The sequence below is a fragment of the Cynocephalus volans genome, chromosome X (genome assembly GCF_027409185.1).
Source record: "Cynocephalus volans isolate mCynVol1 chromosome X, mCynVol1.pri, whole genome shotgun sequence".
In the NCBI taxonomy this organism is placed as follows: Eukaryota; Metazoa; Chordata; class Mammalia; order Dermoptera; family Cynocephalidae; genus Cynocephalus; species Cynocephalus volans.
Genome location: NC_084478.1, coordinates 175348066 through 175365840, shown reverse-complemented (window position 1 = coordinate 175365840; position 17775 = coordinate 175348066). Strand labels below are relative to the sequence as shown.

Below are 17775 nucleotides of genomic sequence, written 5' to 3'. Positions count from 1 at the left end.
GACAGTGCTGGAGGGGAAGGCTTGGGCCAAACTTGCAGAGCCTAATGTACCCTGCCAAGAAGTTGTGCTATTTATCTGAAGGTCAGAAGAGCCACTTTGAGGTTTTAAACGGGAATGTGACATGATTAGATTTCTATTTCAAAAAAATCACTTGGGCTGCCGTGTGCAGAGTGGGTGGAGGGGGCAGGAGTGGAGAAGAGAAGACCATTTCTGGGGATTTTTGTTAGTCACGTTGATCTGTGTCAGTCTGCTCGAAGTGCGACAGTGAGGGATAGGAGAAAATGGATTTGAGAGAGATCTAGACAGTACGATCAGTAGAATTTGGTGACTGACTGAATATGGTCGTGGTGGGGATGGGATGATAGAGAGGGGAGGACCCAGCCTGGGTGACCAGGCCGACGATAGGGCCAGTGGTTGAGATGGGGAATATAGGAGGGGAGTCAGGAGGAGGTGGTGAGTTCCACTTCGGATAGGCTGAGTCGCAGGTATTTGTGGGACAACCAGTTACGGGAACCTAGGAAGCAGGTGATGACATAGACCCAGAGCTCTGGCCCAGGGAAAGGTTTATTTGGTAGGCCTGGATGTGATCGTTGGCATTTTAACAGGTGTGACCAAAATTGCCAGGTTGAGAGAATTACAGTGAGAAGAGGTGCTGAGGATGAGCCCTGCGAAATGTCAGCCTTAAATGGTTATGACTGTGGACAAGTTGTAAAGAATGCTCTTTTTACAGGATGGTTTCAGATGACATTTCAAATGTACTTTTGTGGTCCTTTCCTGAACAAGGAAATATGCACATTTATGTATGAAGGTAACCATGACCCAGGAATATTAAGCCATTTTCCCCAGGGTTACAGATTCAGTCAATGGTAGAAACAGGATTAGGCAAATTATTTACGCAAAAGGAAGTATAAGTGGTAATTTATGTGCTAGCTGCTTTTGACCTATGAAACTTTTGTCGGGTTTTTGGAATAACTGCGTCAAAACTAATTGAAGTGAACTTACCGTGTCAAGTCGTGTGAAACACTTACATTGAAAGCATTATCTAGCATTAAGGTGTTAGAATTATAAACTTTGCCAAATTTCAGTTCCTCCTATGGTTCTTTAAAATTTTAAGCTTGTCGGGCCGGCCCGTGGCTCACTCGGGAGAGTGCGGTGCTGATAACACCAAGGCCCCGGGTTCGGATCCCATATAGGGATGGCCGGTTCGCTCACTGGCTGAGCGTGGTGCTGACAACACCAAGTCAAGGGTTAAGATCCCCTTACCGGTCATCTTTTTAAAAAAAAGAAAAAAGAAAAAAAAAATTTAAGCTTTCTCCTCCAACTTTAATGGAAGCAGTTTTTCATATATGAAGAGGTCTTGTTTCTAAAGCGTAACCTAAAAGGTGAGAGTGAAGTAATTTTACATTGCCACACCCTTAAATGGTAGATGGAAGCTTTTAAATAGGTAAATATCCTCCATTTCAGAAATCAAATTAGAAAAAAAAAAAAATGTTCACTTACATTCCTGTTCAAACATCGCAAAGTTCAGTCAGAAAAGAAGCGGTTGGTGAGTGACCCTGCAGTCTTAAGGTTAGGTATTGGGAGATGTAGGTTTCTTTGCTATATTCAAAGGGTCTGATCTTTCTGAAAATCGCATCCATTGATGACTGTGCCATTGTGGGTGCATCTGAAAGCACTTTTTAAATGTCCATAGCTCATCAATTTATCCTCCTGAATACTATGAAAATTATTTGCTTCTGTAACTGTCTTCCATTTGAAATGGTACTGCATTTTTACCAATGTGGCTCTCCGACACCCAGTTCTGAGACACCACACGGCAAGTCTTCAGGGAACAGGCTTTCTGTGAAGGGGCTTCACAAGATGGAGGGCTCCTGAGCCCCCGACAGTGCTCCCTCCTCATACAAAACTCAGGAATATCTCAGCATTGGTAGATTCTGCTACGTAACCACAAAAATTCAATATAGATGTACTAAGCAGATCAGTGCATCTTTATATAGGTGCCATTTAAAAATAATGACTAATTAAGTGAAAGCTAAAATCTGTCATCATTTTGGAGTTTTCCCCCACAGGACACAACAGCAATAAATGTAGCTAAATTAAAATGACAAGTTATATTCTCTGTGCAGAGCTGTTTTTATCCCTAGTGTGAAATCAAAGATTTTCATCTCAACTTTGTCCTTTAACATTTTTCAGATGTTACATTGTGCTATTTTTAATCCAGAAAAAAATGCACATGGTTGCTTTTTTAAGTCTCTATGCATGGTATCTCTTGACTAGTAGGGGTCTGAATTGATGAAATGCCCAAATACTAATACAGAGCAAAATAAAGGAAGACCCACTCACTTGAGGAAGCCAGGGGTGGGCATTTAAGAATGTATATTTTCTGATGTCAGTTTCCTGGTTTCGATATTGTACTCCAGTTATACAAGATGTTAACATAGGGAAAGTCTGGCTGAAGATTCACTTCCTGTGAATCTATAATTATTTCAAAACAACTTTTTTTTAAAAAGTAAGCCATTTCCCCAAATAGCTTGACCTCACAGAACCCTTAGGGCTAGATTCCTAAGTGTTCTGGTGTATTCCATATGGCCCTTCTAGGATCAGGGAAGTAGGGAAGTCACCCCCTAGAGATTCTGTTTCAGAAGGATGAGATGGGGCACAGGCATCAATTGGCATCTTGAAAAAGCAGCCCACCCCAGTCCATCCCACCCCTACTCGGAGGCAGAGCCCTGAATAAGGACCATGCCCCAGAAGAAAACCTTGTAGGGCTTATTGAAGCATCAACTGAAAGCTAACACTTGGCAAAACACCATCTCTGTCTAAGGCTTTGCTAAATTAGGGCTGAATCATTCTCGAGTTTTCATAGGCAAGAAAAGAAATCAGTGCTTGGACAGGCTATGGAGTGGACCCATTTAGCAAACAAGACTCCCTGCTTAATGAAGAGTATGCTGGACTGGGAAATACTCTAGAAATAGTTCTCCCCATGTGACTTTGATTTCCCAAATTTAGGGTCAAAATAGACCCAAGGTTATATTTCGGAATAATTTTTGAAAATTATGTCAACCAGGCCAAGCCCGTGGCGCACTCAGGAGGGAGAGTGCGGCGCTGGGAGCGCAGCGATGCTCCCACCGCAGGTTCGGATCCTATATGGGAATGGCCGGTGCACTCACTGGCTGAGTGCCGGTCACGAAAAAGACAAAAAAAAAAAAAGAAAATTATGTCAACCCACTAATAAATTACGAAAAACTCAAGGCCTTAAAAAAATGCATCATCTGGAAGAGAAAATAAATGACAGCTAAAAGCCTCAAAACATGTAACTCATTAACTTTAGGTTTTAACAATTTTCAGACAGGAGCTTTAATTAGGCTTGTAACAAGCTACCACTTGTAGGGAATTTTATACTTTTTCATAATAAGGTACAGATGAATAGGTTTTGTTATCCTTGCTTTAATGCTTAGTAATTTTGTTTTTTGTAGTAATCCATCTTTATGTTATTCTACTACGAGCTTGTATTTTATAATTCTTGCTTTGTTCTCTTATCTGAATCTTAAAGGAAAAATGAAAATATCTGGAAAGTCCTGGTACATTCAACTTAAGAAAATGTCAACATTGGTTTTTTTAGAACACTTGCTTTTAGTCGAGCCAAGTTGTTTATGGAAAACTTAGTTTTTAAAGAAAAACAAAACGTAAACACTAACCAGTAATGCTTTTTAAAAAATGTTTTTCTGTAATTGTAAGCTAATTTATTTGGATGGTGAAAATATTGGTTTAAGTACCTGGTCTTTTTCAACCTTATATCCAATGCAATATTACATTGTTGCTATGTATTTCATGATGAGAAATATTTGGCTGTTATTTGATTCATAAATTTTCCTAAAATATTTGGGATCCAAGCCTGGCTCTTAGCATCAAGAGTAAAGTGGGAGCTGTGCCTGTCACTGAGTTCTCCTAGGCATTTTTCTGGGAGAAAAGATGCCAGTTCATTGACTCATCCTGGACATTATTCATAATGTGCAGTGTCATTGTAGAAGTGATTACCTGAGAAAAGCCACCTGATATAGAACAACCATGAGAATATTGTTGCATTCTCATACTAATGGCAAAACAACTTAATGTTACTTATATTTGAGTTCTTATATTTGAGGAAATTATGGAGATAATTTTGGTTTGGGCTATGTAGCTTTTGTCTCCTGATAACAATTTTGTAAACTTATGTTACACTTATCACTAATTTTTACATAAAATACAAGAGAATACTTGGAGCAAAAAAAGAAGGTGCTTTAATATTTATGATTAAGAAATAGTAATTTATGTTGCAAATGCTGCTGGCAAGTTCAAGAAGTTAAAGATAGCATTACTAGACATGATGTTTTTTATGGAGAGAAAGCTTTATCTGGGCCTTTGATTTAGGATTTTTTTGTAAGGCTACCATATTCACTTGAGTTTCATGGGAAAGACGCGAATAACTGAAAACAAATGAACAAAAGCCATTTTGAGGTCAGGAACTTATTTCAAGAAAGCGGATTCTAGGTTTTTTTCTAAAGTCAGTGACATTATAGCCTTATGTCTGAAAGCATCTGCCACCTACAACTGGTCGACAGCGCAGCATTCAGCAATATTGAGTATTTACCTGTACCAGATAGTGACCAGTGTAGTATCACATGTTCAAAGCAGTGATGTATCACCAAGATAATGTTCCATAGACTGTCTATGGCTAAAGAAGTGCACAAACATTTTAGTGCTATTTTCACAAGTCCCTCTGTCTTTGCATTAAACTTCAGTTAACAGGAATCACTTATCTTCCCCAGTGGTACTGAATAATTAAGCATTGCTGTGGATTCAGTGTCAGGCTAGAGCCTCAGTGAATGGCTTAGCTGGATCAATATTATCACTAATTCACAGCTGGAGCGCTGTCCATCATGGAATGAAAACACAGCACTCAGGCCTAGTGCTGTCAGAGTTGAGATCTGCTGAGGATGCTGCATGCTCTGGAAAGTTTGAGAAGACAAACTGGAGAGCATGTTCTTGATCAGTTTTAACCTTCAACCTTTTGCCATTCAAATACAGAAAAGTGTTGCAGAATGTCTTTAATGTAGAGGAGGGAACACTGGTATTCAAAGCAATAGGCTGATCATAGAGGAAAATGGGTGAGGAGGGAGATACCTAGAGGAAAAGTGCCCAGACACAGCACCTCAAGAGATGGCAGCTGTTGCAGGGGCTGTTTGGGCTTCATGTTTTCATTGTCAACAAGTACGTCCTCTGCCTACCATAGACCAGGCGCTGTTTTAGTTACTGGGAATAGAGGATGTGAACAAAGCAAGTGTCTGCCTTCATGGAGCCCAGATTCTAGGGGAGAAGACAGTGGAGGTCCAGCAGTAAACAAGCACATATATAATATGTCAAATGGTCATGAGTGATGGGGGAAATAAAACAGGGAGGACTTACTGGTTAAATTTACATTCGATCAAAGAGACGGGAGAAGTAAGAGGAAGCCATGAGGGAAAGGGATTCCTGACAGATGGAACAGCAGGTGCAAAGGCCCTGAGACTAGCATGTGGTTGGTGCTTTTACGGAATGGCTCAGGAGGCCAGTGTGGCTGGAGTGGAGTGAGCGAGGCTGAGAGCAGAGACGTGGCCAGGGAGGTGGCCAGATGGCAAACAGCCACGAACTTTTACTCAAGCGAGATGGAAAGCCACAGGAGGATTTGGGGCAAGGGAATGACTTGATCTGACTTATGTTGTGACATTGTTACTCTGACTTTAGAGGTGTAAAGATGAAAGCAGGGCAGCAGCTAGGAGGTTCTTGTAATAAGCCAAGTAAAAGATGTTGAAGACTTGGACCAGGGTGGTAACCTGAGGTAACAGGGATGGCTCCGAGGTTTTCAGCTCAGACAACTAGAAGGACAGGGCTATCATTTACTGAAGTGGGGAGACTGGAAAGAGCAGGGTTGGTCAGGGGGAATCAAGGGTTTGGCTTTGGATGTGTTAACTTCACAGTTCTCCAGATGCCTCTTAGGCAGTCTGTGGGGTTGTAGAGCAGCACTTGGATAGCCAAGTTGAGTTCACAGGGGGTGCTGGAGAGCGACAGATATTTAGTAGTCACTGGAATGTGGATGATATTTGAAGCCATAAAATTCATCAGTAGCACCTCAAGAGTGAGCATGGGTAGAGAAGGATGAGAGGTCTGAGTCTTGTCGTTTCATGGAGACCAGGGCATTGATTCAGAATTCACAGAGAACAGCTAATTAAGAGTTTTCCTAATGCCCTTTCTTTTTTCAAGTAGATGAATGTGGCATTGTTCCCTTTTAAAACAGGTGCACGTTTAATAATCATTCCTGAATTATCTCTCTTCTTTTTCTTTAGTGCCTTTTACCCGATTGATTGCTAATATTTAAAATCGATGGGCATTTTTGGCCTGAAAATGTGTGTGTGTATGTGTGTGTATGGCATCATTTTAAAAAATTAAGAGATGTTATAGCCAAAGAAAATTGAGGTTTGAGGTTTCAAAAGTATTACTCAGTACAGAAGTTAATGTAAGTCTGAACTTTTTCACTGTTGTTTCTTCGTTATAAGTCTTGGTTTCGGCTGTCATTTCATGGCTGGCAAATCTGGTGAAATTTATTTTCTAAGAAATCAAACCATGTGCTATATTAGTAGACTACTTTTTTGCATTGAACTTTAATTTTTTTTTTTTTTTTTTTTGCCTTTTCTAGCCATTATTTGCATTTTTAAATGAAGAAAAGTTTAACTTGGATGGATGGATGGTTTATAATCCAGTTGAAGAATACAGAAGACAGGTAAGTCAGTAGATACCGCTGTCTGGTATGTGGTAAATTTCAAATATGCATAGTGACAATATGTCATTGGTCATGCCTCTAAGAATCAACAACCTTCCTAAATATCTTTTTAATGGCAGTGGTATTACCTACATCTTGTGTAATGTAGCTCATTCCATCTATCTATCTATCACTGTGTAACTTAGAAGCTCATTCCAAAGCCATATTCAAGCTGCTTTGAAGGCTGGATAGCTAAATTCTAATTCCTTCAGTTTTGTGTTGTTTATGAAATGAATCAAATACTTGGGGTCTAGAAAAGTCAAACTTCTTATACCATACTTTTTAGGAGTTGAGGTTGCTATTTATTTGTTTATTTGGGAGCTTACCTATTACTGGCAGTTAGATTTAAATTATATTCATTCTGGTTTGCAGATTCAAATGAATTAGAACTGTTTTCCCGTAACAATATCTTTTCCAAGAAAACTTTGATGAGCGTCTATTATAATTGCCTTTACTTCTATCTTATGTAAACTTCACTTACATGCATATTTATTTGCTATAATAAAGGCAAAAGGCTTGGTATAATATTGCTTGTTCAGGGACAAAGGTCTCTTGTAGCATTTTTGTGAAGAAGCTCCTATTATGTAACAAGAGCCACAATTTGATCTCTGGTATAACCAAACCTATAGGAGATCTAGGAGTTTTGTGATGGAATTTTTTATAATTGTTCCACAAAGCTCTTAATTAGGAAATTTTGTTGAATGAACTTTGACAATCAAATCAAGCCCACTTGCTTTATATGAAAAGGTAGTGAAAGTAAAGTAAAATTACAGAATCCTAAACTTGAGAAGAACCTTCTTGCCACCACCTCCACCACCAAGAACCCAGGTTGATTTCCTTTTTCAGTCTTGAACAATGGTTTGCATGTTCATAAGCAGATTTGATGCTCTGGAATTTGGGTGCAGGAGTTTAGCTCTAGAGCACATGTGTGAGGTAGTATATCTTATTGCTTCCATAAATCAGGTTTAGACTGTTGAGGTTCCAAAGGCTGTCTACACCTCTCATTTTAATAACCTGTTTCGGACTAGCTAAGGTGGGAGAAGAACCATTAAAACATTTTGCATGTTTTGGAGACCTTGTAACATTATGTATACAAATATTTTTACCTTATTTTTGGGGTATTATTGATTATATTAAGACTTTTTTTTTTAGTTCAAAGCGTCTAGCTTGAAACAAAACAGTTCCTGTTATTAAGATTGCATGCATATATGAACTGTTGAAGGTATTTTGTTCTAGACTGCCATTATATTCAATCTTTTTTTCTTATAACTTTCTGATGGGACTTATAACTCTCTAATTGGACTCAGCATCAGACTCAACATCTGTTTGGTCCGTGGTCTATAGGGCCAGACCTAAAGAAAAGGTACAATGTCTGTCCCCAAAGCAAACACCCACATAGCTCACTTTCATGTGTGTATTTGTGCATTTGTGAGTATGGGGAGAGAATATTCCACCACCTCTGGATCTTGTGCATCCTAGATCAATTTTGTGGGTAGATGATAGGATGGGAGTTGTCTTCTGTGTCTTGCTGTCACATTAGCAGTCTGCTTAAAATGCAAATGACTGTATTTCTCACACAACTTGTAGGGCAACCATTGATCCTGAACAACTTGATTTTAAAAACTCATCGGAGGTGGCGAAATGAGCCTCCCCAGAGGGGTTTTCCTTTACTTCCCCTCTGTGATTTTCTTCGTGAGCTTTGCCGCTTTCTACTTTGGAACAGACTGAAGCATTTACTCTCTTTTGAGCAGGGAGAGGAAGTTGCCTGATCTCTTTTCTACCCTCAATTAGACACAGATTAAGATTACATGAGGTACTTTTCTTTGAGGTGGGAGGGGTGCATGGGTGGGGGATGAACTTGGGTTTATCTTTATTTATGAGTAGTAAAGAATATGTTGACACCAAATAAAGATTGCAAATTCAAGATATTCTGTATTTGCAAAAGATAGTTTAGAATTGTGGAAACCACCAGTGTTTTGTCTTGTGTTCTTATGTTGTCTGAATGACTGATTTACTATTACAAATAGGTAGGCCGTCATCACCCTGTCGTCAAAGAGGCATGTGCACATATATTACTAGAAGAAAGAACAGAGGCCCAAGGCCAAATCCAGAGATGAAGTCATGTGATACTGACTTGGACTTCCTTTTTTCCTGCAGGGCTTGCCCAATCACCATTGGAGAATAAGTTTTATTAATAAGTGCTATGAACTCTGTGATACTTACCCTGCTCTTTTGGTGGTTCCATATCATGCCTCCGATGAGGACCTCAGGCGAGTTGCAACTTTTAGATCCCGAAATCGAATTCCAGTGAGTACTGAGATTAATGTTTCTCTCAAAGAGTGCCTTTCATTCTATAAGAACAATAGTCAAGCCATTTAGAGAAACACTCTTTTTGAAATTTCATTCCAACCAGTCATTATCTGGTGGCTTCTGAGTGCAAAGCACCATGCCAAATGAGAAAAGAAGAAGAGAACAACTGCCTTCTGGGAGCTTGCCATCAGGGACAGAGAACGAATGCAAATAAACAGCTCTATCCAAGAGAGGGCACAAGGAATGCTGTCATACATGGACCAAGTGCTGTGTGGAAGGAGGGAAGGAGGGAAGGAGGGAAGGAGGGAAAGAAGGAAGGAAGGAGGGAAGGAGGGAGGGAGGGAAGGAAGGAAGGAAGGAAGGAAGGAAGGACAGGCTCTTTGTAGTTTTCATCTCAGTGGCACGATACCTGATGTATGATAGGTTCTTGATAAATGTCAGGTGATTGTTGCTGGCAGCGAGAACACATTGTCTTCTGCTGTAGAACGTATAGGTGCAAGCTTTTATGTCCACTCACTCTTATCAGGAGGAGCTCATCCTCGGCACGTTTGCAGGCTGCCTCAATGCCATTATCAAACTGGAATCAAGTACAGATTATTCCAGACAGTACACTTACAGTATCATTGAACCTGGTTCACAGAGTTCTCTTTTTATCCTTAAATATTTATGGATATGTCATACTGTCTACTCTGTACATAAATTTTATCAACTAAAAATTTAGAGATTGCTTTTTTCCTCTGTTAATTTTCAGAGTCTGTCATAATAAGTACATTGGGTTTTTCCTTCAAATTAGTAGGAAAACAAAGGTTGAAGAAATTAAGATTTAATGTCAGCTTGCCTTTAACTTCCAAGTCTAGACATTCTTGTCCTTAAAAGGACATTTGTGAGAAACTTTTATATACCGTCAGCCTAATATGAATTGTAACTTCAAATTCACTTGCTTCTCTAATAGTGTCCATTCATATCTTCATGGTATTTATTGTACTTGAAAGTATGTTCTTTAACTCATTTGCTAGAACATGGTGCTAAAGAAGCTAAGGTTACAAGTTCCGTCCTCTTGTGCTCTGCTTGGACATGTTTTTCTGTACTGTAGCTGTAGACTGCACCCCTACCCTGGCCAGCTGTCTTGCTAACACATGCCTTGCCCTCAAGGAGAACTGGGCTAGGGTAGCATGGATTGGTGGTGTTCACTCATTCATCCAGTCCATATTTATTGAACAAAGATGTGTGTATGTGTATGTTTGCCAATTCCATGGGATATGGGGCAGGAGAGGGAATGAAAGAACTGATCCCAGTCCACAGTGCACAGCCTTCTGTCTTGACCCAGTAGTCCTTGTTATTCTCAATAAACAACAGTCCGCTATAGAGCAAATAGAATTTCCTAACTTTTAATTTATTTAACCATTTCTATTGAATCTTTTTACTTTGTGATGGCCACCAATTTGCATTTATGTTCATCACCTCTGTATATTTATAGATAATCTACTATTAGATATTATTGAGTGTGGGAATATGCTCTTTCCAGTACACCTTCTAACCACCTGACTCTTGACTGTATGTCTTAGAGCTTTGCTTATACCCAGAAAATGTATGTGCCTTTAATGTGAAATTATTAATATTTCGTAGTCAGTTCTTTTTTATAAAAGCCCATATAAAAACACAAATAGAATTGATGAGAAAGAGATCTTATTTTGTATATAAATAAGATACAAAGGATAATAAAATATCATTGGGTCATGAAATAATCCACATGCATTAATGTTCCCATTAATGGATACATATTCCTTTGTTCTCAAAAGGTTTGTCTTAATTTTATGGAAGTCTTTAACATATAAGAAATACATGTTCATTTTAGAAAATACTGGCAAGCAAACAGGAATCTGCCACCTAGTGAGAGCCAGTGTTAACATTTTGGTATATATTCTTCCAGACTTCCTTCTATGCATGCATATATAGTTGAAAAAAAATGAAATTATTCTATAATTTGTGTCTCAGTCTACTATTTCTACCTAACAATATCTTATAAACAACTTCCCACATTGATAAATAATGGTATGCTCATGTGCCAGTGTGGATGTACCATGATTTATTTAATCAGTTTTGTACTGTGAGACGTCTAGGTTTTTTAATCTTTTGCTATTATAAACAGTGCTGTGATAAACATCTTTTGGTGGCTAAATCTTTGTGTACATCCTTAATTATCAATGACTTCTAGATATTAATTTTAATAAGAATAACATAATAGAGTATCATGTGCTTTAAAAGCACTCATTGTTGATATTAAGTGAGCATGATTTGTACCCATTCGGTTCTATAACAAGCATCCTTTTCAAAAGGTAGTAAGAATCCCCACCAAAAAAAAGAAATTAGGAGGCAAAACAACTCCTAAGAGCCATATTTCCTAACCTGGCATCACAGAGAGAAGAGGGATGGGAGAAGGGGGGGTATTGGCAGAAGTTCTCTTGCATATAGCCCAATTGAAATTTAAAACTTGATGAGCATCTCAAATAATAAATCTTTTGTATGTGTAGCAATTTGCTCTTATAAAAGTGATCTTGTGTCTTTTCTGTCTCTCGACGGCAGGGCTCGTGTCCCTGTTGCAGATTAGAAGGCGAAGGGTTAGGGAGGCTAGTGCTGTTCCCAAGGCTTCCCAGTTCTGAGACTTTGGGCTCTGAGGCAGGGCCTACAGTGGTGTTTTCAGTTGGTATCTAGCATGGTGCAAGGACTCAGATATTCTGAGAATGAATGTGGATTCTTATATTGTATAATCTTTCCTCAATGACACATTCTCATTATTATAAACATCAATTTTTATAAACATCAGTGTTTGTCATTTGCCATCATTGGGGGGTGACTTCATAGACGTCAGGGTGTTTGGTCTTAAATGAAGTGAGTCCAGACGGTTATACTTCTTTAGTTCTTGTATCTGCATTTTGTAGTTTTGGTATCCGAGTTTACCAGCTGCTGGGCCCGCCTCTAGAAGCCAGCCTGAGCCAGCGTTTATTGCGTACGTTACAGGCATCTTTCTTCAGTCTTCCCAGCAGCCCTAGGAGATGACGTTGTTCTACCCATTTGATGAAGGGGAAAAGGGAAGCCAGAGAGGCTGTGAGTTAAGTGCCTGAGGTTAGAGCTGTGGCAGAGATGGCACCGACCCCAAAGCCCACATTGTCACCTACCACGCTGCACCTCCCCAGCTCCTCCTCCCCAGCTCCCTTTCTCTTTGTTTTATCGAGACCTACTTTGCAAACCAAACAATTGCCCATCTCAAGTGTACTATCCTGTAGTTTGTGGCATATTACATTATTAGCTACCCTTTACTTCTGTTGTTTCTCACAGGCTGTGAGCTGGAAAGCCAGGTATCAAATGTGGTAGACTTGTGGGTGCGATCAGAGCAGCCCAGTTCTGAGGAAAGGCTGATGCGCTCTCTGCACCATCAGGTGGCCACGTTTCACTGTGGGGACTGGCAGCTCTCTGGGCTGTTTCGAGATTTCTTTTGCTTCCCTTGGGTTTTTTAGGTTCTCGAGTTGAGACTGTTGGCAAAATGACCTGTAGATGTGAGCTGGTATTATGGGAAACGTACTGTACCAGGGATGACTTCCTTTACTGCTCGCTTTTTGTTAAAGCTGTTTCTATATGATAAAAAATCCAATGCAAGCTACAGAATTAAAATAATATCAGAAGCTTTCTATTTAAGCGATATAACTTTTTTAAGGCAAACATTTAATTTCTCTTAGATGTGGTGCAAATTAAGAAAAGACCAGTAAAGCAATCAGTTGTTCTAAGTAGTCATAATTGTTAAATGTGTGCTTCTGTGCACAGTGAAATCACAGGTTAAAAAGTATCCAGTTTCAGCACAATCAGATTCACTTCTTCATGATTGTTAGTGCTTTATTTTTTATAACTTTGTTTTCTTTAAACTTGGTTTCTTGATAGCTTAAACTTTCTGAACTAATCACAGGTGCTGTCATGGATTCATCCAGAAAACAAGACCGTCATCATGCGTTGCAGTCAGCCTCTTGTTGGTATGAGTGGTAAACGAAATAAAGATGATGAGAAATATCTCGATGTTATCAGGGAGACTAATAGACAAATTTCTAAACTCACGATCTATGACGCAAGACCCAGTGTAAATGCAGTGGCCAACAAGGTGAGTGCCTTTAATGACGTGATGGAAACTTAGCTTACATATGGAGTGCTGTGTTTTCTGTGAATGTTTCTGTCATGGTATATTAGCGCATGGGTTTAATAGTGAAGAAAACTAGTTCTCTTAGATAGAAAGTAGGTTCAGTCACAAAACTTATCTTAAACAAAAGTTGAATACATTAAAATGAAATGAAAATAAACTTTAGATAAGTCACATCTAGAACTGTAATGAACTTGAGTTTTGGCCAGAATCTTAGGCAAAAGTTCAAACCTCTCTGGAGCTCTTTTGGCTGTGGATGACCACTCTCATTGTATCCACTACTGAGGCATCTGTAAGGAGTTGTGGGAAACTGTAATTATTAAAATCCTAAATCTGTAGCCTTACCCAAATACTTTCTCCCCCATACCTATGTATGCTCGTAAATGTATATTCTTGTTTATAAAGATAATTTAAGAAATTAGTAGATCCATGTATGTGGATTTTTCAGTCTCACACATATACACAAAGTTTAATGTTTTCGAAGAAGTCTGTCTCAATTTCCTTTTGCCTTCTTAAGCAAAATATGAGTGATGTACTTACAGCTCATCAGGGCCATCGTTATGAACATCAGTGACTATATGGTCTGCACAAGCTGCTGCAAGGTGGGAGGCTGTTTGCCCCTACACTAAATGGCCCTGGACTGATAACGTGTTGCACGTTGTATTTCTCCTTTGTTGTTTTCTTCTGCTCCCTTCGTTACCAGTGTCACTTCCAAGTGCTCACAGTGGGCCTGCCCCGAGTTGCTCGCTCCCATTCCGCCTTTCAGATTGATTGCCTCTCATTAGCTGTGAGCTTAAATTTCATCATCTTTAATACTTTGTTTATTCTGAGGTCATTTATCTGGCATCTTCAGTTATTTAGACCACAAGACAAGAACCTGAAAGCAAAACAAGTCTTTGAGCAGTTCAAATAGATGCAGCGGCTTCCTAAATGGACTTTGTGATGTCTGCCCCGTCTAGGGTGTGTGAGACTGTGCGTGTGTGGGGCTCGGCTAGTGGGGCCCAGCTCTTCGTGTTTTGCACATGGAGCATGTGTCCTACACGTATGATCCCGGGCCACCCCCTCACCCACACATGCTCTCAGACCAGCTATTTGTTACTACAGTGGGTTGTTTAGAAATAATTTTGAGATTATATGTAAAGCAATCAGGAAGTTAAATGGATAGGCAAATTAGGAATTATAAATAAAACATTTAGGAAATCTAAACCTAAATATGCTCTTGGATTATCCTTAATTTTATATATTTCTATTCCTATCGTCCTTCATATATAATTCAGAGTGAATACATGTATGAAATGCAATATTTCCGTGTACATATTTAGTATGAAATGGATATGATGTAACGTTAAAATGAGTATGTAGAAAGAATATTTTAAAATATTCAAATATATGAAATGAATACCTTAATTATATTAACTCTAAATCTCATTATAGCAATAGAATTCTTGAATGCCTTTTTAACACTCAGGAAATAGGAAATAGTCCTCTTAGGAATCAAGGAAAGGAAAATATTAAGGAAAAAAGTCTAAGCTTTAAAGATCTCTGTGTCATTCATTTAAAACCTCTCTCGTGTTCCCCTCCTCCCTTGGCTGTCTCTCTCCGCCAGTCGTCTATATCCATAGCAACAGGCCCTTGGACCTTTACATCGTGTACTAGGTAATCTGAATTATTCTTTTTTGTTGAATAAAGGAAAACCGAGAATAAGCCTTCAAAAGTAACTAGTGATGGAGAATTTGAACTTTTGGGAACTCAGTTTGTGCTTGACTAATTGATTTTTACCCTTTCTGACTTCTGTTCTCTTTGGACCTAATTGTTCCTCCCTTGTGGATATTCAGAAATTTACAACCCCAGATGTAACAAGCAGCATCACATCATTTTAAATTAAACAAACAAAACCCAGGGGTTGGTAAGATCTAGCACGAAGCTGCTTCTATTTTTGTGGCAGTACACCATGATGAATTAAAGCATAACTGTATTAATGTCTGTTTTTGCCAGAAACTTTGGCAGTGAGTAATAAGTGTATTTTTCCTTTTATTCTTTCACATATCATTTTCATTTATTTATGAAAGGAACTTCAATGTCAAGAATCTCTTTGAAAATCACCGTAACTATTTAAAAAATACATGTGCAGAGAAGCAGGTCATTTGTCTGTGAGAAGGTGACATGTGTCATTGCATTATAGGCTTGCAGATCTAGCACAACATAAGCTGGCTATTTCCTCCCAGGCCCTGTACCTGTAGTTTGCAAAAGTGACTGCCAGGTGGACAGGAGCGCCTCTGGCGTTCTTCCGCAAGGCATGGATAATGAAGAAGAGGGGAAGGTGGCCCATTTGTCTGGCTATTTATTAGCTAATAACGTTTTTAAAACAACAAAGTGAATATTTACTATCTGCTTACTACTGATGCTATTTAGAGCAAGATTTAAAGAAATATTTCTGCCTGCCTGAATATATTTTTTTGCCCAGAGCCTTTGGAGACCAAGGCCTCTGGCTTGTCACATAGGTCTCCAGGTTTGAAGTTCAAGGGGTAGCCTTGTTTCTATTGCAGGAAACCTTGTCTGTGACTAACCCCAGAAAAAACCTGAAGTTGCTGTAGCCCTTCTATCCCTGGCTCTGAGCTTATATTCCTTCCATTGTTACAAGTGAAAAGAAAGGAGGCACATCGTAACCGAGGGCACATTTGTCTGCTGACTTCCCCTTTCCTCTTTGGTCCCAAGCAGGTGTTTCCCTGTCCTTTTCCTACAGGCATTCCAAAGCTAGTATAACGTTGCTTTCCTTGCAAGTCTCAACACTGCTGAACTTTTTCTTAAAGGGCCTGTGGCCCATGACATTTCAAAGCATTTAAGCAGAGTGTAACCAAGTTCCAAAACAAAACCATAGCATCTCTTTTTGTCAATGTGGAAAGCGGGCACTCTTCACCATGCCCTGGAGGTGAACCAAAGCCTGTGCTGGCAAGTTAATATTTGCAGGTGCTGCAGTAGGTGGCAGCCACCTCATCTCCTCTTGATGCCTTTTCTTCTTCGAGGGCCCGCTACGTAGAGTGCTCTGGCTTTGCCTTTCGCATAGCAGAGAGATAGTTGTGGTGTAGTAGAAAAGGTTTGGGCTTTGAAGACAGACTAGACTTAAGTCCCATTTATTACCTGCATGACTTTGGTGATAGTTAAATAGCATCTCTGAGTTTCAGTTTTCTCATTTGCAAAATGGGGATAGTAATACCCATCTTGTGATACTGCTGTAATAGAGAAAGTTACGTGAAGCAAGAATCACAGTACTTGGGATATCACAGTGGCTGATCAGTGGTGGCTGGTGTTAACCGTTATAATAGAGCCTGAATCCTTTAATCCTGTGAGACCTAGGTCGTATCAGCACCTATTTCACAGGAGGGGATATTGGGGCTCAGAGAGGTTAAGTGCTTTGCCCCAGATCACGTGGCCAAGAGAGGCCAGAGTTGACCTATCAGGCTGAGTCTGTCCGACTCCAAAGCCTGTAGGTTTCCTCTAATGCATCGTGCCCTGGGTGAATGCTGCCACGAAGCTAGGTGTGCCTAACCCACCTCAATGTGGCTGCCTCCCCACCGAAGAGTACTGTTATAGCTATAAAATTGATGGAGGACGAGGACCTTTCAGAACCTGCTCTTGCCTTTCCAGATCCAGAAAAAAGTAATTATAGAGCATTTTGAAAATGATTTTTTTCTCTCAAATAGATTCTCCAGGAAATTGCCACCCTTCATCTTTTTTCTAGCTTAAAGTATGACTAATGTTGTTGAGGCTTAGTGTTGACAGGAAGTCAAGTCATATCAATTATTTGTGTAAATTGGAGGGTTTGGGGTTGAGACTTGGAGGACAAATAGCTTTTGAAATATTTCTGTAAGTTACTGATGAACTAGAAAGCCCCAACTGATTGTTTGTATGTCTTGTTGTTTCTTAGGCAACAGGAGGAGGATATGAAAGTGATGATGCATATCATAACACCGAGCTTTTCTTCTTAGACATTCATAATATCCATGTTATGCGGGAATCTTTAAAAAAAGTGAAAGACATTGTTTATCCTAATGTAGAAGAATCTCATTGGTTGTCCAGTCTGGAGTCTACACATTGGTTAGAACATATCAAGGCAAGTATATATTTTTTAAAAGATTTGCGTATATACAAAAGAAATGAATTATTTAGTGGAACAGGAATTTATTTAATTTCTTAAATTTTTAAAAATTGAACACTGAGAGAGAAACTATTTGTAGGAGAGGACCCTACATTTAACCGTTTTGTGTTTATTTGTAATTTTCTTACCTAAATTAAAGATTTTACAACATCATTGCAGAATATTTTTAGAGTTTGTGAACATGTTTCTTTCCATCTTGTCAGTAGTAAGTAGTTTGGTCTTTCTTGCAGGTTTATTTAGGGTATTCAATTTATTATTTAACCATTACTGGGTATGAGCCCCATAGACCTA

At 39.3% G+C, this 17775-nt stretch overlaps 1 protein-coding gene across 2 annotated transcripts in view; it reads left to right on the top strand.

Moving 5' to 3' along the window:
- MTM1 (myotubularin 1) overlaps nt 1-17775 on the top strand; it is a 109310-nt gene that overhangs the window by 69553 nt on the left and 21982 nt on the right. For both annotated transcript variants that reach the window (XM_063083102.1, XM_063083101.1), the window contains exons 7-10: nt 6713-6796; nt 8993-9142; nt 13104-13292; nt 17254-17439. In XM_063083102.1, coding sequence (XP_062939172.1) covers nt 6713-6796; nt 8993-9142; nt 13104-13292; nt 17254-17439 — 609 coding nt within the window. The remainder of the gene's footprint in view (nt 1-6712; nt 6797-8992; nt 9143-13103; nt 13293-17253; nt 17440-17775) is intronic.